We start from the raw sequence: 25344 nt of genomic DNA on the forward strand, positions 1-25344 counted from the left end.
AGCATTTCTAATATAGAGAAATTATAGAAAAAAACCATTTATATTTATGTGGTAAAAAATTGATTGTTGTTTAAGAAATTAATTACTGATTTTATTTCGCACCTGATCGATGAGATCGTCGAGTCTCGTTCTAACTTCGACTTCTCTCGCGGGAACTTGAATCGGCGGAGCGTCGAGAGGACTTCCAGGCCTGGAGACGCACGCCGCCGCGGCTTCGCAAGCTTCCACGGCCAGAGCCAGTCGAGCTTTCTCGCCTTGCAGTTTGTTGTGCAGAATGCGAGCAGTCTCGAGGCTCTGCTCGGCGTACGTCAGATTATCCAGCGGAACGTCCAGTCCTTGCGCCATTTCTGTCTCATACGCGTCCAGATTCTTCATGATACTCTCCAGAGTATTCTCGTACTCCTGGAATTTGGTCAAAGATTCCGCCAGTCTGTTCTTAATTTGCAGCGCGGTGTTCAGAAGCGAATTGTAGCTGTCCTGAACGTTCTGCAATTGCGTCTCTATTGTCGATTTAATGGCGGGATTCGCGCCGACGTATCGATTTATCTGGCCGTGGCCCTTCGCCTTCAGTTCGTCCAGCACCTCCTGATACTTTTGAATCTCAGCCAGCAGCGCTTCGTGCTGCTTGATCTGCTCGAGCGTTTGCTCTTTGTTCGTGATGTAGAGAGAATTATGAGCCATCAGCTGGAAGGAGATCTGCAACAGCCACTTCTCCGTCTCTTGCAGAGCGGCGTGATACGCGCTGTACTCGTGCATTTCGTTCTCCACGAGCTTCCTCTTTTCGCCGACGAGCTTGCCCAGCGCCTGCCATCGGTCCAGGAGTTGCTTCGTCTCGTTCAACGGCGCGTTGTTCTTCGCCCACGCCGATAATTCCGTCGCCTCCGCTATCAAATGATCCAGGTCGGACTTCCGGTCGCGCACCTCTTCTTGAATGTGCCTGTACCGCTCGAGCATTGTTTTCATCTCGCCGAGCTCGCCCTTCGTGTCCGGAGAACCGCGGACGACGCTCTCGTTTTCTTCCAACCATCTCGCAAATCTGCCGTAGGCCTCCGCATGATCCTCCCAGCGACTCAGAACTGATTTCACTTTGGCTTGAACCGTGTTGAGATCTATGCTCAACTGTTCCCAACTGGAACGTAGATTCGCCATGTCCGAGCGCAACTGATCCTGCTGCTCTGGAAGAGCCACGTTGATTGCCTTCGCGAAGGCGTTCTGCAGCGTCGACAGCAAATGTTGACCTTCCGTCACGCGCGTCGCAACCAGCTATTACATAAATATAATATATTTAGTTTGAAAGAGAAATATTGCAGTGAAATAATTCTATTGTAATTGTTTTTTAATCATTTATAATACAAGCTATTTCTGAAGTATTTATCAAACTTTACGTATTCGATTTATCGTACTAATTTTATGGATGGAATAATACAAAATCAGATTTGTTCGGAAATGCTTTTTGTTTTCAGATCATATCGCCTTTTAAACTCGCATTTTATCGTTGTGTAACATCTTTATCAGTGAGAGAAATTGTATCATCCAAGAATTTGTATTATTTTACGCGACAACTTACTCGCAGAGTTTCTAATTTATCCTTGGCCCAAGCTACGTCACCCACACCGACGCAGTCTTCCACCGAGCCGTGTGCTGTGCGCAGCCAATCCTCGAGCTCCTTCTTGGCTTTCAAGAACTCAGTGTGGTCCGCTAGATTCTTCTCCACTTTCGACACGAGACCCTGCGCGTCAGTCAGAAGCGACGTGTACGCCGACTGTAGCTGCACCGTCTTATCCCGCGCCCAGCTGCAAGCGCTGATCTCCAACAGAGCCTCGCACTTGTCGTTCAAATCTTCCAGAACTGGCTTCTGCTTAATCGTCTCCTCCACCAAACGCTTGCAGCGCTCCAGATCTTCCGGGGTCTTGTTCTCTTTCGTCTGCTCGTCCGCGATCTTCTTCTGGAAGTGATCTATCCACCGCTTCATGGCGTCCAGCGCGTTCGTGAATTGAGACCAGCTCAAGATGCAATTGGCGAGCGTGCGCTGCGAATCGTGGCATTGAGCCTGCAGGGACTTCCAGTCGGCCTGTATCTGTTTCATGTCCTGCTTGATGGAATCTTGACCCTCGGGGCCGGTCTTGGCGATCACGACGTCGCTCAACTCGATCACCTTTGAAATCAACGTATCGCCCTTCGGCAACGACGAAATGATCTGATTGATTTTATTTTCCCTCTCGACGATCCGCTCCTTTTCGCCGTGCGTGTCGCTGTACTGCTGAAGCTCGACTTTCGTGCGACGCACCCAGTCGCCTGCCTCGTTCAGAGCCTGCTGGAATCTTTCGTGATCCTTGACTTGATCTTCTAGATTCTGAAATGATAAAAGTAATGATGTAAAAATATTATACTTTTGGGTGGAAATTTTTGAAAAAACTTTACTCACACGAATCTTTTCGGAAATCAGCTTCTTTAAGCTTTCGTACTTGTCGATAGTCGATTCGTAAGGACTCGTCGATATGCTGGGGTTCTCACTGAGGCGAGTTTTTAAGCGATCCACCGTCTCGCTATGACCGTGAATGTCTCTTTGCAAAACCTTACATTTTTCCAGCAGAGCGCGTTTCTCGCTAAGATCGTTCCTACATACGTCTGCCGGTTGAACCTTGCCTTCCACTTCCTCCAACCAATCTGAGATAAGTCGGTGAATCTTGTTGAGCTCCTCCAACATGCCCGCTCTTGCCGAGAGTCTCTGCCTGACATCTTCGACGTCGGCCAGCAACTTATCGAATTCGCTCTTCAGATTCTCGGTGTCCTCTTGTATCTTTGCCGCGCCATTTTGTTCGGTGTTCATGATAACTTTCTCTTTTAATTCCAAAGCGTAACGCAGTTTGTTCTGCCCTTGTTCCAATGTCTGCCGAATGGCTTTACATGTGTGTAATTTATTGTTAACTTCGGTCAGCGTGCTAGGAATCTCCTTGCATTCGTTCAGTTTGTCTCGCGTACGCTCGATCCAATCTTGACATTCTTGATATAAGGTATTGTGTTGCTGATGCTCCTAATTAATTGTTTACAAACAATAATATGAGACTGTAATTTTATAGTCACAAAATATTAATGTAAATAAAATCAAAATGAGAATCTAAATAAATCGTGAATTTGAATTTCTAATTTAAGTTAATAAATATTGATAGATCAGATAATAATAAATAGTCAATTACCTGATAATGCAACTCCAATCGCCGCATAATTTCTTTAGCAAGGGACAGGAGTGTGTTGTATTTGGTAGTCAGTTGCGTTATGGCGTTCGAAATTCTCGTGTCGGCGCATGTCTCCAGCAGCATCTGAGCTTTCATGTTCAAGCAATCCAGTTCCTTCTGCCAGTCGAACAATGTTTGTAAATGAACTTGGAATTGCTCTAGAACGTTCTTCTTCTCTTCCAGACTGTCTTGTAATTTGTTAAACGTCTGAACCAGCTGCTCAGTTTGCGTGAGCCATTCTGTAGCTTCGGAAAATTGATCCTCATATTCGGTCCACTTTACTATACCAATCTCTAGTAAACTCTTTGTGTTATTTAACGATTCTCTGCAATAAATCGTAAAACATGTATGTCAGATATTAAATTCGCTTTAGATTTTATGACAGAATTTGAGTTAGAAATTTATGATTTCATGTAATAAAGAGCATTTTAAAAATCGAAAAATATATCTAATGCATTTACATAAAGTTGATTTAAAATGTTTCGGATATAAAATATTAAAGATATAAAAAACGAAAAAGTAGAGTCCGATTTTTTATCACATTAAAAAAATAGATTTGATTTTTATAAATTTTTACAATAACGAGTTCTGTAATTAAAAATTAAACTTAATGTAACTTTTCTACTCACACATAGTTATCGTATTCTTCCTGCAACAGTGCGACTTCTTCCTCGATTATCTCTTTATCCTCGGCATCCGCGATCTGACAGGCAGCGTTGCCTTGTTCCAGAGCTTTCTCCAATTTCTTTTGACCTTCGGGCAATTCGCTCTGTAAAACTTTGAGCTGCGTAATTTTGCTGGCCAGGGACTCTTTGTCTCCCGTAGGCTCTGAGCACTTCCCGAGTCTCTCCTTAGCCGCTCGTATCCACTGGACAAATTCATTGCCGCTGTCGATGAAAGCCTGATGCTGCTCGACGGTCTCCTTCTGCTTCGCGTACAACTCTTGAGCCTGCTTGCTCAGAGTCTCGTACTTGATCGAGATCTCCGTGGCCGGCGTCGCTTGCTGCAGATCTTCGGCTTTCGTGGTGACCGAATGAATCATAGGTTCGAACGCTACGATATCCTGGACGATGCTGTTTGTCTGCCGCAGATTCGCCTTCCTTTCTCCGATCGCCAAGGAGCTGAGTCCGGCCAGACCCTTTCGCGCTTTCGAGACCTTCTGCTCGCACACCTGCTGCAGCTTGGCCTCGCGATCGTTGATCCACTGCTGCAGCTGAGAATACGACGAGCTGTAGTCGGCCCACTGCAACAGGCTTGTCTCAAGCTGCACTTTTGTGGTCGAAATCTTCTTCACCAGGCGCTCCCAGTCGTTTTGAATCTCCTTCAATTGCGCGTTGATCTCCTCGCGGCCGTCCGATCGCGTGTTTCTCATCACCTTCTCGCCGCAGTTCACGGTCAGATGCACCAGATTCTGGCCCTCCTCGCGCTTCCTCAACAACTCCTGGATCTTATCGAGTCGGCTCTGCAACTCCTCGCGACTGCTGCTCGAAGCCGCCTCTGTTCCTTGCCGTATGATTTGTTTCGCGTTCTTGATCCAGTCGCGAGCCTTTTCAAGATTGCTCTCGTATTCCTGATGCTGAGCCCGATTAGTCTCAACCTTGTTCAGTACGTCCTTCGCGAGGTTCACCTGCACCTGATAGCGCGAATTCAAATGCCGCAGCTGGTTGTTGACGTAAGTGTCCAGGTGAGACGAGAGCAGGCCGGCAGCCGTTTTGTTGAATTTATCGATCTGCTCTTGGCCTTTTATCAGATTATCGAGTAACTCTTTCACTTCCTGCACTTGCTTCTCCTTCTCCTTCAGATTCGGCAAAAGAGCATTTTTCTGGGCCTTGATGAGAATGTCGAACTGCTGCAACCAATCGCTCAGCCTCTCGTATTCATCCTTGTAGTCGCGCCATTGGCTCACGGTAGCCTCCAGTTGATTCTTCTGCTGTTGAATTTCTACAACGGAGCACAAGTTTATTAATCAATGCATCGCCAAAAAATTACTAACTATTTTGGTGAACATTATTTAAATACAATAATTCGAAAGAGTTTTAAGAGCTAATAAAAGCCAAAGCTAGGTCTCAACGTTCTAATTTATTATTTATGTATATCTAAATAATAAATTGGAATGTTGAGCGTCACGATTTGATTCTGGCTCTTAGCGCTAAAAATTTTTTCGAATTGTTATATTAATTGAAGAGAATATTGAAATTATATTTATATTGTAACATTATTTGAATAATAATTCTAACCTTTGAACAGGCCCTCGAAACTTTCCGTAAGCGCTCGTATTTCATTTCTGATGACTTCCTGTCCGGCGGGGCTCGTGCTGGCGCAAACGACTTTTCCAGTATGCTGCAAATGCTCCACCAACAGTTCGCCCTGAGCCTTTTTATTCAACAAACTCTCGAGCGGCACCACCGCGTTCTCGATCGCCAGCTTGTCGCTGAGCGATCGTTGCTTCATGGACGGTATCTTTTCGCGCGCTCGGCTAAGCCAGCCGATAAGATCGTCGTGCGCTTCTTTGTAAAGCCGATGATCCTTGTACTGCTCCTCCCGTTCGGCCAGCAAGGATTTGATCTTTTCGAAAAGCTCGTCGAAGCGATTCAGTATGTCTTGAGCTTGCGAGGCGGCCAGTCCCTGCTGACCGCTCGCGATCATCTCGGCGACCTTGCATTTCAGACTGTCGACTTCGATGTTTTCGCAGCGAACCTTCTCCTCGAGCGTTTTGATTCGCTCCAGCTGATTTCTCTTCTCCGACATCGTCGTCTGGAACTGCGAGATTTCGTCGATCGACATCTGCATGTACTCGACTGTCTTGTTGACAGACTGAATTTGTTCCAGCAAGCCGGCCCACTTGTTTATCGAGTCGTCCAAATTCGTCTTAGTTTCCAGCATCTTCGACGCCAGGGCGCTCCATTGTTCCTGAAGCCTCGCCAAAGCGTCGTTGATCGTCTGATGACCGGCCGGAGCTGTGTTCGCCAGGACAGCTTGCGCCAGTTCGACGATACTCTGAACTTTCGCGAATCCGTCCTCCTTGTATAACAACAAATCTTGCACGATGTCCATCTTCTGCTCCAGATCTTTCTGCGAGGTCGCGCTCAAATCGCAGCAGTATGCCAGTTTATTTTTAATATCCTCCAGCCATGTGGTGCACTCGGCTAATTGGTTGTCGAAGTCCTGATGCGTGGCGACGTACTGATGCCACCGGTTGTTAAGATCCTTCACCTTGCTGGAGATCTGCTGGTACTTGATACTCAGCTCCGACATGTGCGAAGTGCGAGATGTGGCGTTCTTGTGAAGCTGCTGCGCTCGTTCGGCGACGGCGTCGATTTCCAGCTCTTTCGCGCGAATCTCGCCTTGGAGAGCGCGCAGCTTCTCCAGCTGGTTCTTCTTCTCCGCCAGAGTGGACTTGAGATCGACGGCGTGCAATATTGTATCGGTGTCGCGCATCCACGCCAGACATCGCTCTTTCGACGTCTCGAATTCGCTCCACTGCTGAAGCTTGTTCTCCAGCGCCTCGATGGTGGACTTGACGGCGGAGATCAGGCCCTCCCACTCCTGCTGCGAGGAGTCGATCTGCGCGCGGATGTTCACCTGGCCCGACTCGAGAGTGCCGGGTATCACCTTCTCGCCCAGCGACCTGATCTGCTGCACCCGCGGCTCGTCCTCCGGCAAGCTGTTCAGCAGATTCTTCAGACGGTCCAGATTCGTGTGCAGCGACACTCTCTCCAGCTCCACGTCGCCCCAGAGACTCACGGCGTTGTGCGTGGCGTCCAACCACTCGTGCGTGTCGAGGACGGCCTTGCTGTACTGCTGATGATCGCTCACTATACCCTCGTACTTCTCCACGAACTTGGTCGCGCGTTTCAGCAGCACGTTGTACCTGTTCGTCAAACTGTTCAGTGTCTGGTCAATTTTGTTTGTACGTTCGGGCAGATTGTCCGCCTTGTCGCGAAGGTCCAGCAGATCCTGCTGATGCGTCTGAGCGTCGTGCAGGATGTTGCGGTAGATGTGCAGCTGAGCGCGCTTTTCATCCAGAGTGGTTTTCAATTCGATTTCCGGTTTTAATTGAGCTTCCACGGTCTTCAGCCATCGCTCGAAGGCCTCGCTGCACTCGTCGAAGCCGGACCATCGCGAAATCTTCGCCTGCAGCTCGCGTTCGGTCAGCGCGACGCCGTCGTAAAGCTCTTCGAAGGCTTGCTGGAGATCCAGCAGTTGCTGACGAATAATTTCTCGGCCTTCGGTGCCGGTCGTCGGATATAATCGTTCTCCAGCCTCGACGGTGCTGTTTATCAAGAGTGTCGACGAAGACTGACGACCTAAGAGCTCTTTTAACGTGTCCACGTTCGAGATCAGTTCTTGACGAGTGGCATTCTCTCTGGTGGAATGATAGCGCGCCCTCGTGTTTGCGAGCCATTCGGAGCATTGCTTATAGCGTTCTAAGTAGCTGGCGTGATCCACAACCGCTTGTTCGCATTTCTTTACTAATTCCTGAAACAGAAATATATATCTATTTTTATACGCAGAAAAATACAAGAATTTGTTGAAATATTTCATGCTATGGTATGAAATTTTATCAGTTATTATATTGATAGCAAAAAAAATTGTTTTAAAAAATTTATTAGAATAACAAGAATAATTTTATTTATTAAAAATAATTCTGTTAAGAGTTTTTGTAATTTATATTGCTAGAAACTGATTTTTGCAACAACAAAACGTATTTGCATGAAATAAATTGATTTTATTTTAGTAGCGAAACAGTTTCACTTTTAAAAATTAATTTATTTAACAAAATGTTTTTATTTTGTCGACAAACTTACTTTAGCGGTTGTTTGAATCGATTGGAAACGTGACGTGACTTGTTGAACGCTGACAGAAAATCTGGTCTCACCGCTGATCTGCATCAGTTCCGACGAATCGTCGCTCATTTTGTCGAAATCGGCCTCGTTTTGCCGCAGGTTCACGATGAGTGACTGTGAAAAAAATCACTTTTACAATATTCTGCAACTATTTGTGAATAAGGTTCGTTAAAGAGCTGTTTCCGCGCAATTTATGCGAAAAGGGAAATAGAAGATTTTCTCTTTTCCTGTGTGAGCGAGCAGAAGCCTGTTTAAGTAAGAGTTAGACTATTATTACTTAAGTGTTAAACGAAGAAATATGCGTTAAGTATAATAGAAAAAAAAAAATTAGAGCTCAATGTTCCATCCTGAGATATCAGCTTTGTTCGTCGATGTAAATCTCAGCGTCAAAGAAGCTCTACTTCCATTCGTGCAGCAACAAACAGAACTCCCTTACTGCGAGATTTGAAGCTGAAAGCGCAATATTCGCTGAATATAAATCGACAGGCTGCCAAGAGTTTAACAAAAATTTATCTTGCCGATGCAAGAACAAATAATTGTTCAATGTTATGAAGTGCTCAGCTCGACAATAATATTTTTATGACTATTTAGCTTTTTCTCCAATTTTACAGCAAGATCTAATATTAAAAAAAAAAAAAAAAAAAACAAATATTAGATTTATTCAATCAAATGGCCAGATAAATCATCATATCTCATATCGCGCGTGTCATTAAACGCCAATAAAATCGCAAGACGAAGCGTTGGCATCCTTCATCGGCTCTGACAAAAGCTACGAGAAGCTGAAAGATAATACGAGAAAAGAGCAATCGTGTCGGAGAGACTCCTCGTAAAGCCGTTGCAATCATCCGCCTCTCTCGCAATTTCGCCTTTTTTTTTTGCAAGATAATATTCGCATATCACTCTCTTACTTGTTCGAGATGGTCACCGAGCGCAACCAGTTCTGTCACATCCGTGTTCTGCGAATCGGCGACCTTTTGCAGTTCCTAGGAAATTTTATTACATACAATCACGGGGGAATAATTACGCTCTACGAGTGAAGATAAAAATTTGCGCAGACGGGGGCGTTTTCTTCTCTCTTATTCGTTGATTGAAAAGTGCTCGCATGATCTATTACGTGGGGCGTGGAACAGCATTAACAAGATTCATATTCGTGATGTATGCGATGTGAGTGGTCGAAATAAAAAACAGCTACATCTAATCGAAATTAAAATGGGACACTTTAAATGTGCACACTGTACAAATTATGCTGCTTATTTCAGTAAGGGGGGCATTCTGCGACAAGGGATAAACAAACAAGCGCTTTTTCTATGTAATCGATATTTATCAATTAGGGCATTTGCCACATTTAACGTACATAAAGCCAAAAGAAAACTGCATTTCTGCATCTGTAATTTCTGTTTCAATCATCTCGAGCTTACTTGATATCTTTCGAGCTGCTCCTGCTTCTCCTCGAGCGTGTTCTTCAGGCAATAATTTTTCAACAACGTTTCGGCGTCGGTGAGCCAGGCGAGCAAACGTTCCAACGAATTTTCGTACTCGCTCCACTGCTGTATTCTCTCCTCGATGCAACGCGCCACGTCGTTTACGGCTGTGGCAAATTTCTTATATTCGAATCTGAAAACAAATAGGTGTGCATTTATTTATTTGACGGCGGAGCCCTATTTTCAATTTTTAATACTTTTTAGATAGATAAATTAATTTTCGATTGTTTTTTGCTTTGTAAAACAATTACCTGAGATTGGCTAAATCTCTTTCCATAGATTCCTGCGATCGAGGTGGCAGAGTGCGCGCACTTTGCGCCACGTGTTCTCCGAGAACGTTCAGCTTTATCTCGCCTTCGCTTTGGCTGTCTTGTATTTCTACAACTTTGGCTAATCTGGCCTGAAGAGCGGCTTTATTCCCCGTGTAGTCGCTGTAATTCGCCAAACGTTCCCATTGACGTTTCTGATAATCTTGATAAGCTTTCTGAAGATCGTGAAACTGCTGGAAGATGTCGAGCAGTGCTTCCAAGCTGGATATTCCCTTCTGCGACGCGTCTACTAGATTTTCATATCTCTTCGATACCGAAACAACCCTCTCCTGAACGTCCGACGGTACTTGAGTGACTTGAACCAGAGCGTTGGCTTTCTCGGAAATGCCCTCGATGATGCGTTTGTGAGCCAAGATCTCTTGATGCAATGTCTGAAGTAAAATTTTCCAAATTATGCGATCAATGATTTTGTTTATGTTATTTTTCTTTCGTACAATAAAAAATATTAGAAGTAAGCATTCTGACAAACCTTTAGTTTGAGTAGTTTCGATCTTATCTCTTGCAAGGAGGACCACACAGTCGAGGAATCTTGCTTAATCGCACGTTCCATCGTGTTCAACCATGCCAGAATTTGTTGTAGAGTCTCTTGATAGCTGGTCCATTGTAAGGATTGAGCGTCTTGCTTCTTCTGCTGTTCGGTAATGCCTTCGGCCAGACGATCCCATCGTTCGCGAGCGTGTCGCAATTCGTGTCTAATTACTTCGCGCCCCTGAGCGGAAGTGTCGGGGAGAATTCTCTCTCCGAGAGATGTCAAACTGGCTAAGCGATGTTCAGCTTGTTCTTTTTCGGTTAGCAAGACTTGCAAACGCGAATTCCTCGCTTCGAGATCACCACCGAGCTCTTCCTTTTTCAAGATTGCTAGATTTTGCTCGAGAGGGGTAAGCCAAACGTCGATAGCTTTTAGTTTCTCTTCATAAGCGCGATGATCATCCACGATACTCTGGCAACGGTTTATCACTTCTTTACTCAACACGTGCAGCAGCTGATACCTAAATCATATTTTTTGTAATATTATTCCTTTTATCTATTCTTCATAAAAAAAAATAGAAAACACTTTTCGGACTTGGACTAAAAAATCGTAGCAAAATTTAAAACAGCATATTTTGCAGGTATAATTTTTGACATAAACTTGTCATAAATTTTGCGAAAAAAATTGTTCTATCAAGCTACAGACTATTGAAAGTATTGTGTTCTTTTTTCGAGTTTAGAACTGTAAAAATAAAAAATTTTTTAAAACAATTAACAGCACGTAAAAGTGCAAGTTTCAAGCTTTAAAATGTTTTTTTAATTTTTTGTTTAGGATGATTTTTTGCCGAGTTACAGCGATTTGAAAATTGGTTAATTTTAAGCGGCTGAACGTCTCGACGCAGCAGAGCAATGCGGACATGAACGGTGAGTGCACGCCATTAATACGCACGACGCCGTAGTAATGGCGCGCACGTCGCCGTTCTCGACAGCATTGCTCCGTCGCGTCGAGACGTTCAGACGCTTAAAATTGACTAATTTTCAAACCGCTGTAACTCGGCGAAAAATCATCGTAGATAAAAAAATAAAAAAGCATTTTAAAGCTTGAAACTTGTACTTTTACATGCTGTTAATTGCTTTTCAAAATTTTTTATTTTTACAGTCCTAAGCCCGAGAAAAAAACACATTATTTTGTTGTCAATAAAAAAATTTTTTTTGCAAAATTTATGCCAAGTGACAAAACTACAATATTTTACGTACAAAACGCGTTTTTTAAATTTTGTTACGATATTTTTTGCCCGAGTTACGCGACTTTAAATCGACAATAGCATTAGTGTAAAAAATATAAGTTTAACTTCAAATTAGTGTAACTCGGCCAAAAAAAAATCATATCAAAATTTAAAGAAGCGCATTTTGTAAGTAAAATGTTATAGTTTTTGATACTTGTCATAAATTTTGCAAGAAAATTTTTTTTATTAAGCTGCAGAGTATTGAACGTAATTTTAAGAACAAAACAATGTGTCCCTTTTTTCGGGCTCAGAACTGTGAAAATAAATAACTTTCAAAAACGACCGAAATCAAATAAAAATACAAACTACAAGCTTTATAATGCTTTTAGAATTTTTTGTCTGCAATGATTTTTTGCCGCGTTTAAGCGGTTTAAAAATTGCTTAATTTTGAGTGTTTGAAAACTGTTTCCTATTTTTGTGGAATAGTGTATATCTAATATCTAATGTAATTTTTAATTATTTTTTATTAATTATTATTTATTACCAAAAAATTAATTAATAAATTTAAGTTTTCATAATTTTTATATTATTATTTACTTACATGTTAGCATTAAAATAGTGTAAATAAAATCGTGTAAATTATTTATTTGCTATAATTATTTTAATAAATAAAAGAATATCACACTAGCTAAAACATTTAAAGATATTGATGTCTACTTCAATTTCACAATAACACAATTCCGCATTCTACGCGATTAAATCTTTCAAATGTCACTTATCTAATCATGACAGAATTTTATTGCACATGCATCAAATAGCTATGATAGACATGAGAATAGTAGCTCTCTTGTTGGAATTAATTCAATGTACCTGTTGCTGACTTGGGAAATCAGCGGCTTGATGCGTTCGATACCACTTGCGTGCAGTAAACTGTGAGACTTATCCACAAATTCGTCTATTTCTCGTTCCTGCCGCGCGATAATCTCGCGTTTCTCCTTAACAGCGCGAAGTCTCGCTTCTTTGTCCTTTAATGTGGGTTGAAGTTGCTGATCCCGGAAAATCGCCTCCATGGAACGGAACCATTTCGTGTGAGCTTCCAATTGATTTTCAAAGTTCTGCCATCTCTCCAGCGCCGCTTTCAGTCGTTCCTCCACGGACACTGAAAAGTTAAATTTGACTAAATAAAGATGCGATAAATAGAACAAATTAAATTAAAGATTAAAATTATATAAGTTTGCGCGAAGAAAATTTCTTTCGGGTGGAAAATACGATTTGCAATGTGTATTTACCGATTTCGCTCAGGAATTGATGCAGATTGCTTTCTAAGGCGATCACTTCCTTCTTGATGACTTCTCTACCCTTCGGCGCGGTGCTATTAGCCACCGCCTCGCTAAGCTCCTTCAATTTCGCGAGATGCTGCGCTCCCTGCGCCTGGCCGTCCTTTAACACCGCCAGGCTCGTCAATCTGCGAGAGATGTCGGATCGTTCGCCCGTCACGTCGTTGCACTCGGCCAGCTTCTCTCGTTCTCCGTTCAGCCAGTCGGAGAAGCATTTACATTGGAGATTGAAGCGATGATGCTTGTCGCAGCAATCTTCTAAATTCTCCAGCAAATCTCGCGACTTGGCGACAATGTTCTGGAAGAGCTGCTTGATGGACTGTAGATAGACGTTTAGAGAAGTGTCCTTGGTTTGATCGACCAACTGTTGCGCCTTGTCGCAAACCGACTCGACTAGTGCCTGATGCGACATGATCTCTTGATGCATGATCCTGTGATTTTGCAGCTGCGCGCGTTTCTCCTCGAGCGAGGACTTGAGCTCCGTGTGTTGGTGCATCGCGCGCTCGACGTCTCGCAGCCAGGCGGTCAGTTGCTCCTGCGACAGCGAGAACTCGGCGAACTGCATCAGACACTGATCCAACTTCTGCGTCGAGTGTTGCAGATCCTCGGAGAATCCGTCCCACATAGTACGCAGGTTTCGCAGCTGCTGTCGAATTATCTCCCGTCCGTCCGGCGACGTGTGCACGTAGAGTTTCTCGCCGAGATCGATGACGGACTCGAAACGCGCGTTCTCGCGTGTCCTCACGTCGCCGAGGTCTCGAATATGCTTCTGCCTGCTTTGCAGCACCGCAAGATCGCCGACGATCTCGCTGTGCTTGTTCAGCTCGCCTTGAACTTCCGTGATCCAATCCAGGAATTGATTGTATCTCTCGTTGAACAGACTGTGCTCTTTCACGTACTGCTCGTAGCGCGCCACGGCCTCCTTCGCTTGATTTCTAATCGCTTGATACTTGGTGGCTTGACGCGACACTCTGGTAGCCAGATCGGACTCCGCTTCTATGCCTTGGCTCTTCTCGACCGCCGCGTTTAACTCGGCGCCTTTCGCCACGATCGCTTCCTCGAGCGATTTCAGCTTCTGCAAGTGAGCGCGTTTCGTTTCCTCGGTGCTTTTCAAGCTCTGATCCTTCACTTGCGCCTCGATCTGCTTGAGCCAGGACTCCAGGCGCTCGACCATCTTCTCGAACTCGGACCATTGGTCGAACAAACGGTTCAGCTTTTCTCTACTCGCGATGCATCGCTTGAGGAAGTCCTCCCAAATCTTCTCCTGCTGCTCGAAGCCCTTCAGCAACGCGGGATGGCCCGCTATCGAGGTTTGCTCCAGAATGATGTTCAATTGCTGATTGCAGTCGGCTAGAACTCTATCGCCCTCGGGCTTCTGCTGCAACACGTTTTCGATCAAGGCGATTCTAGACTTCGCCGCGTCTCGGTCTATCGAGAGATCCTCGCTGACGGACGCCGTCTCGTTCACCACCGTGTTGATCCAGTCGCGCGTTTTCTCGAACGTCTGGAGGTAAGCCTCGTGATTGGCGACGTGCTTCTCCGCCACGTTGATTCTGTTCTCCACGTCTTCCGACAGCTTCTCGTGCGCCTCGATCACGCTGTTGAGCATCTCGCTCGCCTCGTCGTCCGGCATCGCGCCGAGTCTGCCTTGAAGCTGCTGCAGGATGTTTCGGTGAACTCCGACGTCCTGCGCGATGGCTTTGTACAGGTGCAAGGCGAGTTTCTTCTCCTGAAGCGTCGGCAGCAGATCCTGTTTGTCGCCCAGCTTCTTCCGCGCCTCGATCACCCACTGCTTCACCTGAGAATACTTGTCCTCGAACGATGATCGGTGCATCATGTCGCTCTCGATCTTCTTGTAGATCACGTTTGCGCGATCGGCCAGGGCCTCCACGCGACTGCGCAGGTTTCTCAATTCGCCTCTAATCAGTTCCCTGTGATCCGGCGTTATCCTCGCGAATAGCGTCTCGCCCGCTTCCGCCGTGCGATTCAGGATGCCTTGTCCGATCTCGCGCTCCTCCGCGAACGCCTTCAATTCTTTTAATCGGGATTGATAAAAAGTAATCGGCTTCGGGCCGCTGATTTCGTCGTATACTCTCAGTTTCTGCTCCGCCTTCTGCAGCCACGATTCCAGTTCCTTCACGTTGTCGGCGTACTGACCTCTGATCTGCTTCAGCTCTCCAAGCCTGTTCAGATGCTGCGCCAGGAACTTGAGCACCGAATGATAACGCGTGCTCAAGTGTCCCACATACTGCGCCACGCGCGACTCCGGGCTGACTTTCGTAATTTCCTCGCCGAGCGCCATCAAGTCCTTCACCTCGCCTTCGTAGTTTTTGACTTCCTTCTCGAGCTGCGTCATTTCGGCGATCTTCGCGTTGATCTCGTCCAGATTCAGCAGCGTCGTGGCTTCCACTCTGATCTTGCTCTCGTTTTCTTTCAGCCAGGAAATCACGTTCTCCGACGTGAGCTCGTATCTCTGCCACAGAGCGATGTTCTGCTCCAGCACAGACTTGATTTTCCGATAGCTGATTTTTAGAGCCTCCAAGTCGGCAGCGACTTTGTCGCGCTCGCTTTTGAGAGCGGCGGTGGTTTTACCGCTCTCGACGGTGCCCAGAAGCTTCAGCGAATTGTCCGTGTCCACCTTTCGCGTCTCGCAATCGGCGATGCCGGTTTCCACGTCGGCCAGCGAGGCCATCTTCACCTCGAGATTGTAACGATCGCTGCTTTGCTCGGGCTCGCACCAAGCCACCTTTTCCTTGTGCGTCGCTACCATGCGCTGCAGAGCGCCGAACTTCTCGTGGTAGAGCTTCGTCAAGAAGGCCACTAACGTGGCATTCACTTTGTCGGCGTGGCTAGCCACGCCGTCTCGACGAAGCTGCAACGCCTGAAGCTCCTTCGGCAAGCTTGACTTGGAGATGGCTGGATACTCCGACGCCATGTTCGTCAACTTCTCGTCGATTTCCGAAAGCGCGTAATCGCACTTCTCCAATTCGGTCTTCAGCTCTTGACATTTGTTAATCCTGTGCAGGATCTTGGTGTTCTCGCCGGTCAGATCGTCGCATTTGATTATCTCCTCGCGGACTTTCGATATCGCGTCGCTGCACTTTTTCAATTCTTGCTTGATGCCTTTCTCCTTCTCGTTAAGAGTTGACGTGAGCGACGCAAGCTTGTCCGCGGCTTCTTTGACAACCTTGAACTGATCGTCCAACAAATTATTGAGAGATCTCAAAGTCGGTATGTCCGTGTCGTCGTTCAGCTTGACGAGTTGCTCGGTTTTTGTGGCGATGCCTCGACGGAGCTGCTGATGCGCCGGCAACTCCTCGCGATATCTGGTCAACCGCGCCTGTCCGTTCTCGGCGTCGAGCAGACGCTCGCACGCCGCGGTGAGCGCCTCGTTCGTGTCGCTCAGCCATCTTGTCAGATTACATTTCGCCTCCTCGATCTGCTTCCAAATAATGACCTGCGTTTCGTGCATTTGTGTGCGATCGATTACCTTGGCGTAAATTTTCTGATATTTTTTCCGCGCGTCGGACAGATCCGACTCGATCAGATTGGTCTTGAAATTCGGCATTAATGACGCCTCCTTCGCCAACTGCTGCGCTTTAGCATCCATCTTGTCCAGAAACTGTTTGCCTTTCTTCAAGATGTCGGAGGCTCTTTTATGTTTCTCCAGAGCCACGTTCGCCTGGGTAATATCGGTCGATACATCTCTAACCGACTGGCAGAGGCTCTTCGCCTCGTCGATAAATTTGTTCAGTTTCTCCCGAGCTTCTTTGTATTGCTTCCAATCGGCATCCATTTCGGCGTACTTCTTTCTCTGCTCGCGCAGAAGCTCGTTCACTTTCTCCCAGTTGCCGTCCACCGAAGAAACCACCACCTGAATGTTCGTGATCGCGCGCTGATCCTCCTTCATCAAATTATCACCTTCCCGATGAAGCACTTCCTTTTCCGGCTCGCGTCTCTGATGGTCCTCGATCAGATCGTCGATCTTTTCAATCGCAGGCGCGAGCTTCTCGCAGGTGTCGACGGCGTACGTGATGTCTTGCAGGCACGTTTGAGTGTTGACGATTTCCTCCGTGATTTTCTGCTGCAGCTTCCTGAAGTTGTCCCACTTTGCGCCGAGATTCTCCAATTTATCGCGCTTGGCGGATAATTCTGTCTTCAGCACCGCGGCTTTCGATTCGAGATCGTTCAGCAATGTTGTCGCGGTAACTGGTCTCTCTTGCTTGTCGCGAACATGTATTCCCAGAGTGCTGTCCATCAACGGCACATGTTCCTTCCAGGTGTTGATCTTCGCGTACACAGCCTCGAGGTCCGAGGAGAGTCTGTTAAGATCTGCGATAGTCGGCTTTCTAGCCTCGGTTTCGTACTTGTAGTGACTCAGCTGCGCATTGGCGTCATTGTGCCAGCTCAAGAGTTCGATCCACTTCTCCAGGCCCTTCTTCTTCTCTCTCAAGTCATCCTCGAGCGCCTTGTATTTCTTCGCCAAGGACGTATAAGTCTCGTCTAACGCCGCGACCTCCGGCACGGAACCTCGCGACGACAGTTGTTTCACTTCGTCGTAGATTGCAGCGAACGTCGGTTGCTTCTCCGAATGTTCCTGCAGGTAAGCGTGCACCGCTTGCAGATTTGCGTCCACGTTATCCACGCCCACGTCGCCGATCTCGTTGATGTTGGACCTCAGCCTCGTCATCCAGTTCTCGAAGTCGGTGATCTTTATCTGGAATTCTTGCCGCGCCAGTAGAGAATCGGAGACGCGATTGATGTGATGGCGAACCGTGTCCGCGAGTTTGCTCACTCTGGCCTTCATCTCGGCGACGCGGCCCTTCAACGCGGAGGCGCCCTCCAGCGACAGACCGTGGCTGATGTGATCGCTCACTTGAGTGAGCGATATCAATTGCGCCTGGTGATTCGATATGCTCTTGTTGAACTCCTTCAACCGCGCCAATTCCTTCTCCAGCTTGGCGGCTTCGGGCGTTTGAACGTTTGGTTCCTTCAGAGCTTCCCGCTCGCTGTTCTGCAGCCACTCGTTAAACTCTTTCGCTTCCGACTCGAAGGTGTTCCACGACAAGACGAGTTTGTCCAGCTTGGTCGTCGTTTGCACCGCCACGTCGTGAACCGCGTTCCATCGCGTGTACACCGCGTCGACTTCGTCGGGCGCCACTGTTCTTCCGGCTATTTGCTGGCTGATCGTCGACAGAGTCTGAACTTTCGGAAGATGCTGCTGGCACTGAATTTCGAACGCTTTGGCCGATTCTAACATTTGCGTCGCTTGCGCCAGAGTCGTGGGCTTGCTGCCCATCGTAGCGGCCTTAGATTCGGCTTGCTCGATCCAAGGTTTTATCTTCTGAATGCCCTCTTCGTACTCTTTCCACGTGGCAAGATTTTTCGTGGCTAATTCGCGCTGCGTTACTATACTTTTATTCAACAATTCGACTGCCTTGTGAAGATTTTCAAAGTCGGCGCGGAGTTGTTTCGCCGGAGCGTCATCACTGTCTACTAATTGATAAAAAAAAAAAGAAATATTTTTATATTTCTATTCAGAGTTTTATTAAACTGATTAATAATCGAAGTTACTTTATTTCAAATAAAATTTAACAACGGATAATAGAAAGTTTATATTAAAAATTATATTGTAATTATGTAAAAGAAATTATAGAAGTTCTATAAATTGAAAATTTAATACTCACGTTTTACGAGTTTTCGAGACTCGTCCTCTAGAATGTTTAGAATCGATGCCTTCTCTTTTATTTCCTTCTGCAGATTCTCCGTTTTACGAACTCTTTCCTCAGGCGAGGCCGCGGAATCTTCGATATCCGCGATCGATTGAGGCGCGGCCTGTTGAATCCAGGATCGGAGTTCTATAAACTTCGATTGAAATTTGTTCCATCGAGTACTGTGCTCTTGAAGATAAACGACCTTCTCTCGCACGGTTTTCAGCGTGTGTTCCAGTTTCTTCTCGGTTTCCGTCACTTCCTTCTCCAGACTGTCTTTTTTACTCGGCGGTGTGAGCGTCTGCGCGAGATTAGTGTACGTTTCGCGCAGTTTCCTCATCATCTCCTCGGCCGATTTCCTCAGATTCGCATTGAACTCTTGTTTCTTCTGCAGATCGGAAGTCACCTGACCGGCGTCGTAATAAGATGTCGATTCTATTTGCCGCAGTTCTTGTTCCGCTTGCTCGATCAATCTCAAGATTTCGTCCCTCTGCTCGTGATAGGTGCTCCAGAGCTTCTGCGAGTCCTTCAGAGACTTCAGCGTCTCCATGCTTTGGCCGTATGTGTCGTTCCAGTTGGACTCTAGCTGCTGGACCTCGGAAGAGACGAAAGGCGGCGCGTGCTGATCCTTCAGCAGATCCTTGCCGCGTTGCAACATACTGACAATGGTCGCTCGCTGTTGCTCCAACTGATTGAGGCGCGATTCCTGATGAGCCACTGCGCTTTGCAGCTTTTCGGGTACTTCAGGCGTGACCTCGACCTTCGACTGTTCGCGAACCTTGCGCAACAAAGTACACACTTCGCGCACCTCCTTTCGATAGGTGTAACTCTTCGAGTAGATGTCCGTTTTCGTCATTGTGATCTCGATTGTCGGTATTAGATTCTTATAGCGAGTTATTAGGTGCTCCAAATTCTGCTGCGCCGTAAGCGCCTCGCGATCTGAACGATTCAACGTTAGATTGTCGAGAGTTTGAACCAGCCACTTCATCTCTTCGCGCTTGCTGTCGGCCTCGCGGCAGATTTTCTGCGAACAATCGACAAGCGTTTTAAGATTCTCGTTATGCTTATTTCTGTCTTGACGATGAATTAAGATATCACTTCTCAGAATAAAATTTTAAAACGCCAATCAATTTGCACTGATAAATTAAATGAAACAAATGAAACCGAAATTTACTAGAAATTTTATTCTGAGAGCCTGTTAAATTCTTGACCGCATAGCGATACTACGAGGGATAGGAAAGCGCAGGCGCACATATTTACCGTCAAGGTCTGGATCTATCCGGAGGAAACGCAGAAAAGGTGAAGCAGAGTGATTTAAATATTCCAGTGACGTGATAGAGAATTTTGCGAGGCGCGAAATCAGTCGACGCTTACCTGGAATATAGCCTTTTCCTTTTCGAATTCTTCCAGAGTGTTCACCTCGCGTAAGATCGTTCTCAAAGTGCTGTCGACGTGGTCCATCCAGTGCACCATCTCATCGAATCTGCAAGCAAATACGCATTGTGTCGAAAAAAAAAAAGAATTGTCACGTCGATTCGTCTCAGAAATCAGTATTCTTACTTCTGTCTGTAAGCCGCCCATTGCTGTGGAACTTCGCGCAACTGCTCTCTCAGATTTTCCACCTTCTGCGCGGTCTCCTCCCACATGCGCTCCGCATTCTGCGCGGCGTCGGCCAGAGTGGTGTCCCTCGGCTTGTGCTTGCTGTAGGCGTCGCTGATCTTCTTCAGGGTCTGCAAGCAGCGCTCGACCTCGAGCACGGTGCCGCGATTCACGAAGAACTCCCGGTTGCGCTGCTGAATGCCGTCCACGTCGTCGTTGTTGATGAGCGCCTGCTGTTCGGAACTGATCTCCATCTCGATTTCCTTGAGATACTGAAGGAAGCTGGCTTCGTCCAAGCGAAACTCGAGTCTCATGAGATGGAGCGGCGCGAACGTGAGAACTTCCCGCCAGCGATTCTGTAGGGCCTCCACCGTGCTCGCGATGGGCAGCTGCTGATCAGCCGGCAACACGTTTCGGAGATCCTGGCCGGCCTTCACCAGGTCCTGTATCCATTTCTCGTTGATCTTGCCGAAGAAGTTCTTGTGATGCTCGACGGATTGGCGATTGTCGATGTGCTTGTCGTTGATCATCGTCTCCGCGACCGAGAGCCACTCGGAGATCTGTCGTTCGCACTCCTTGAACTTCGTCCAGCGTCGCACGGACTCCTGCAAACGCTGTTCCCAGACTTGCGCCGCCTGAGAGACTCTGGCGAATCGATTGTTCAGCTCTCGCAGGGTAGCGCCACCCTCGGCCGTCTCCACGTCGGCGTGACTGTCCACAGCCTTGACAATACTGGCGAACACCTTGTTCTTAGATTCCAACATGGATTTGTAATAAAGCGTTCTCGAGAAGAAGGCCTTGTGGCGATCCAACTGCGCTAGCGCGGCGTCTCTGCCGCCCGCGAGGTTGATGCTGGCCAGAAAATTTTCAGCCTCGTCCAGCCACGCGGATATCTCTTTTTGCCCCGCTTCCAGAGATTCCTGTTGCACTAATAGTTGGTGGTACAAGTGCAGTTGCATGGGTATCAAAGCGCGCACCTTGACGAGCGCCTCCTTTTCCTTCTTCAGCGTGTTCATCATCCTGTCGACTTCGTCGCGGGACAAATCCTGGATAAGTGTTTGGAATTTTTTGCTGATGTTCTTGAAGAGGTCCTCGATGCCCTCGACCTCGTTGTGAAGAGCCTGCAGTTTCTCGCCGTAAGCCTTGATTCGCTCCGTCGAGCTCAGTCCGGTGGTTGACAAGGCCGCCTCGGAGTTTCTCAGCCATTTCTGCAGAGTCTCCACTCCTGCTTTGTAATCCTTCCGCGTTCGAATAAGATCGCCCGCGTGCATGTACTGCTTGGCCTCCTGGAAGAGCTGCTCCCATCTCGCCGTCAGGTTCGCGTAGCGCTCCTTCAGGCGATACGCGACCGACTCGTCGGACGTGGCGATCAGGAAGCTCACAGTGTCCGACAGTTGCTGATGCTTGTCCTTCCACACGCTGATGTCCTGGAAGAACTCCATTCTCTCGTCCTCCGGCAGACTTAGAGCGGGCTCGGCGCGAAGTAACCACGCCTCGAACTCGTCCGAGACGATGGTCCAGCGACGCCAATAAGCGACGACTTCCTCGAGCATGCTCTGGACGCAGCGCAAGTCCATTGACACGTTCTTCCACTTGTCGGCGGTTTCGCGCAAGAAGCGGTCGATGTTGAAGCTTTCTTCCCGATCTGAAGCGCGCGAATTCACGATATTACTACGACGACAGAGACGATGCTGTTTTTCATCTAAAGTATTCTATTAAATTAATTACTCATTACTTAATTATTTTTAATTTATATTTATATAAATTTAATTTATATTTATATAAATTAAAATTAATATTTATAAATTGTGGACACATATTTATGAATAGATATCTTTTTCTTTATATTATTTATATAAATTCCGTGTAAAATAAATATTAATTAATAATCAATTAAAACGTCTTTATTTACCAATGTCGCCGTCGCGCTTGTACTCGTCAGCGACATTCTGCATATCCAAATAAGCCTTTTGAAACTCTTGGAATATTCTATTTCGGGAAACAAAATTGCGATACTGCTCCAGCATCTGATGCACTTTCTCCTCCGTGCCGTATTTGACGTTCCAGCTTTTCAACTTGGTCTCGACGAGGTACAGGAAAGCGATCAGGCAGCATTTGTGCTCTAGGAACTTCAACTTTATCCTCCTCTTAGCCGCGCGATCGGGTAAGCTGTCGAAGCGCGCGGACATGTTCTCCAATTGTTCAGGCTGAACTTGCCGCGCCAACGGCGAATTCTTGGCGTGCTGAAACTTTTCCGTCATGGCTGACAAGTCGAGGAAGAACTTCTTGTGGTCTTCTAATTTGTTCGAAATTATATTCGCGGTACCCTCCGTCATTTCCGCCGGTATATCGTTGTCCGAGTGCAAGAGAGCTTCGGCTCTCGCCAGCCATCTGCCAGCTTCGCCTAATTCGCCTGGCAATGCCGAATCCAATAACCAGAGCCAATGCAGCATCTAAAAGAGAAAAGACGTTATATTGAAAGAAATTTGTACGACGCAAAAGTCTGCTTGTTTCGACGGACTGTAGAAGAAAACCTACTAAGAGCTCCATTTGCTGCCATAACATTTGTATATGTCTCCAGGAATCCCGTGTGATACTTATCATGCTGGGTGTATCGACCAAACTTTGCATTTTTTTGTATATAATTGATTTTTCATCTGTTTCCGCTCTAAACAGCATATATTCCTAAAATAAATCCTCACGTTACTTGATGTCGAAGTGATGAGATATTTTTATCATTACATTCATTCGAAAAATTTCAAGATATTATATAATCTTTTATAAATTTCGCAAAATAATTAGTAGCAAAATATAAAAAATAAATATTTATAAATAAAATAATTCAAATAACTCAAATTATTTTTTATAAATCTTTCAATTTTGATGTTTTTTTAGCGTCATATAAAAATTATTATCAAAGTTTAAAAACTCAGTGAAATTTATGTGTTGTTTGTTGAGAATTAAAGTCTGATTATGAAAGTACCGGATAGCTTCGTGGGAAGGCATTGGTTCTGTCAAGCTGTTCTAAATGCCTGACTCTTTCGTTCAGCCAGTTAAGAAGGCCGTCGTATTCCTCTTGTATGGCCGCAAAGGAATCAGGACCCGTGTTTCCTGGCTCGGGATATTTGTGCAAGAATTGGGCGACATATGTCATGATCGATTTCTCATCCGGCTGCGGCACGTCCACATCCTCGGGATCCAACAGACGCGCGATACCCAGTTCGATCTCGGCAACCTGGAAGGCTGTCTCCAGCCGGGCTTTGTTCGACGCTTCTCTCATGGCTGCTATGTTCACCAAATTGGCTCTTATAGCATCGATTATAGCTAAGAAGGCATTTCCGTCTCTCCAACTTTCTCCGAAGTCTCGCACTTGGATACCAACGTTCCTAAAGAATCAGTTCCGATGCAATGTGATCAGTTGCAATGTTACTCGATATTGGTTGAATTTATCACGCCAAAATGCAATCCGATACTGACTTGGGCAAGGCATTGGTGACCCATTGCAGCAAGGTTTTCCTTGCACTTTGCTTCCATCTTTCGCTGCTGATGCGTTTCCTCTCGCTCGCCGCCGAGCCCTGAGTGCCGAGGCTTTCGAGGCTGCTCTGGCTGCCCCAGGTGTGTCCAAGGTACTCGAGAGCTCTCGTATTCTCCTCGATCTAAAAAGAAAGCGATCGATCAGCTAAGATTGCTGTTACGAGTGCGATATTTCCTGTCGTTGCTTCGAGCTTAGAAAACGATCTAGCGTGCATAATGGAATGCGCAATGTCATGCAAGTGCATTCTGTCTTACTCTCTTGCGATCAACATCATTCATCGTGTAATTCACGATCTTCTTTTGCTTTTATTCTTTATCTACTCACCCGCCTGCGATCCTTTGATCGTAGCTTGTTCATTGAATTGAAATGGAATACATACGGTTAGCATAGAGTGATATAAATTACTTCATTCGCAACGAGAATTAATTTATTTCGGATTGCCCGCAGCAAATGATGTTAACTTTACTAAGCAACATTTAAGAGTTAATTTATTAATAAAATAGCGAATTACGCAATCCGATTAAAACTTTTGTGTTTTCATGTTTCTGTTTGATTTAATCCTGACGATATTAATTCGTGAGTCTAACTTGCAATTTTAGAAAGTACAAATTAATACTCGTTGCGGTATAAAAAAATATGGTGCTGCTGCGTATTTATCAAGGTACTTTTTATTACGTGATACGAGCGCTATATTTAAGCAGCTACCGCATACTACATAAGTATAATGGTGCTATTTTGCATGACTATTATTACGTATGACAAGATTATATAATATCCAAAGGCGACAATAAGTACCTGGAAGTACAGGATGATAGTCCATATCAGGCCCAACACTACCGGCGGTCGTCCGTCGACCAAATCGGACGAATTTATATTCACTAATTTGATCTGCGAAAATATTAGATCAGAAATTGAGCATCGATTTGCACGATTTGCCGCGCAGAATGACGAATACTCACTTTTTTGCTTTGTAAAAACTGTAACGCGGTATTGGCATTACTGAGGAAATGCGGTCTCTTTAAATTACGACCTCTCTCCACGGGCTGAAAAGTTACGCATGATTTAGGTGACAATTAATTCTGACAATACTTCTTTCGAACGTGACAGCGCAAAAAATATCCACATTACCAATTTTTCTCCTGAAAGAACTTCAAGTAAGGCGAGAAGGCGCGTGCCGTCTTTCAGATCTTCGATCAAGTCGTCGACACGAAGCGGTGGAACTCTCTGTGCGAAATAAATATTCATCAATTGTTATTGTAATGAATTATACCGTGCTTTTGTCAAATATACAAATAACGGAATTTTTTTAGCATAAACGTTAAAATAGTAAAATACGACTCAGATGTTAAATATACACGACTAATCTTGTATCGATGCGCGGCTCTTCGAGCGAGACGCTCGCTTTAATGACTTTGCTACTTTCGATGCATGCATGTCACGACGAGCGGAATTTCGACGGCGAACCAAGTTCTGAAGGATACGGAAGTAGGGGAGCATCGAAGCGAGCCGGGCACTCGAGAGCCAGGTACGGGCTAGATCAGCGGCCGTTCAAGTTTCGACGGCACGATATACGAG

The 25344-nt window shown here is 46.0% G+C and overlaps 1 protein-coding gene and 1 long non-coding RNA gene across 9 annotated transcripts in view; one reads left to right on the forward strand and one right to left on the reverse strand.

Moving 5' to 3' along the window:
- The window catches only part of Msp300 (Muscle-specific protein 300 kDa), a 96199-nt gene that overhangs the window by 57660 nt on the left and 13195 nt on the right, over positions 1-25344 (reverse strand). For 4 of the 8 annotated variants that reach the window (XM_067347366.1, XM_067347368.1, XM_067347363.1 and 1 more), the window contains exons 3-27: positions 24898-24993; positions 24729-24812; positions 24565-24657; positions 24094-24117; positions 23712-23890; positions 23218-23620; positions 22773-22919; positions 22147-22687; positions 20196-21879; positions 20010-20118; positions 19896-19910; positions 18612-19659; positions 12877-18420; positions 12458-12746; positions 10363-10882; positions 9816-10264; positions 9502-9697; positions 8992-9066; positions 8045-8197; positions 5474-7715; positions 3866-5177; positions 3198-3561; positions 2426-3034; positions 1568-2353; positions 103-1263 (exon numbers count right to left, since the gene is read on the reverse strand). In XM_067347366.1, coding sequence (XP_067203467.1) covers positions 103-1263; positions 1568-2353; positions 2426-3034; positions 3198-3561; positions 3866-5177; positions 5474-7715; positions 8045-8197; positions 8992-9066; positions 9502-9697; positions 9816-10264; positions 10363-10882; positions 12458-12746; positions 12877-18420; positions 18612-19659; positions 19896-19910; positions 20010-20118; positions 20196-21879; positions 22147-22687; positions 22773-22919; positions 23218-23620; positions 23712-23890; positions 24094-24117; positions 24565-24657; positions 24729-24812; positions 24898-24993 — 18123 coding nt within the window. The remainder of the gene's footprint in view (positions 1-102; positions 1264-1567; positions 2354-2425; positions 3035-3197; positions 3562-3865; positions 5178-5473; positions 7716-8044; positions 8198-8991; positions 9067-9501; positions 9698-9815; positions 10265-10362; positions 10883-12457; positions 12747-12876; positions 18421-18611; positions 19660-19895; positions 19911-20009; positions 20119-20195; positions 21880-22146; positions 22688-22772; positions 22920-23217; positions 23621-23711; positions 23891-24093; positions 24118-24564; positions 24658-24728; positions 24813-24897; positions 24994-25344) is intronic. The other 4 variants (XM_012372228.2, XM_067347369.1, XM_067347364.1 and 1 more) reach the window with 3 other exon arrangements.
- LOC105675242 (uncharacterized) overlaps positions 1-25344 on the forward strand; it is a 40035-nt gene that overhangs the window by 10027 nt on the left and 4664 nt on the right. The gene's annotated exons all lie outside the window — the stretch shown is intronic.

Source organism: Linepithema humile, chromosome 1 (genome assembly GCF_040581485.1).
Source record: "Linepithema humile isolate Giens D197 chromosome 1, Lhum_UNIL_v1.0, whole genome shotgun sequence".
NCBI classification, from domain to species: Eukaryota; Metazoa; Arthropoda; class Insecta; order Hymenoptera; family Formicidae; genus Linepithema; species Linepithema humile.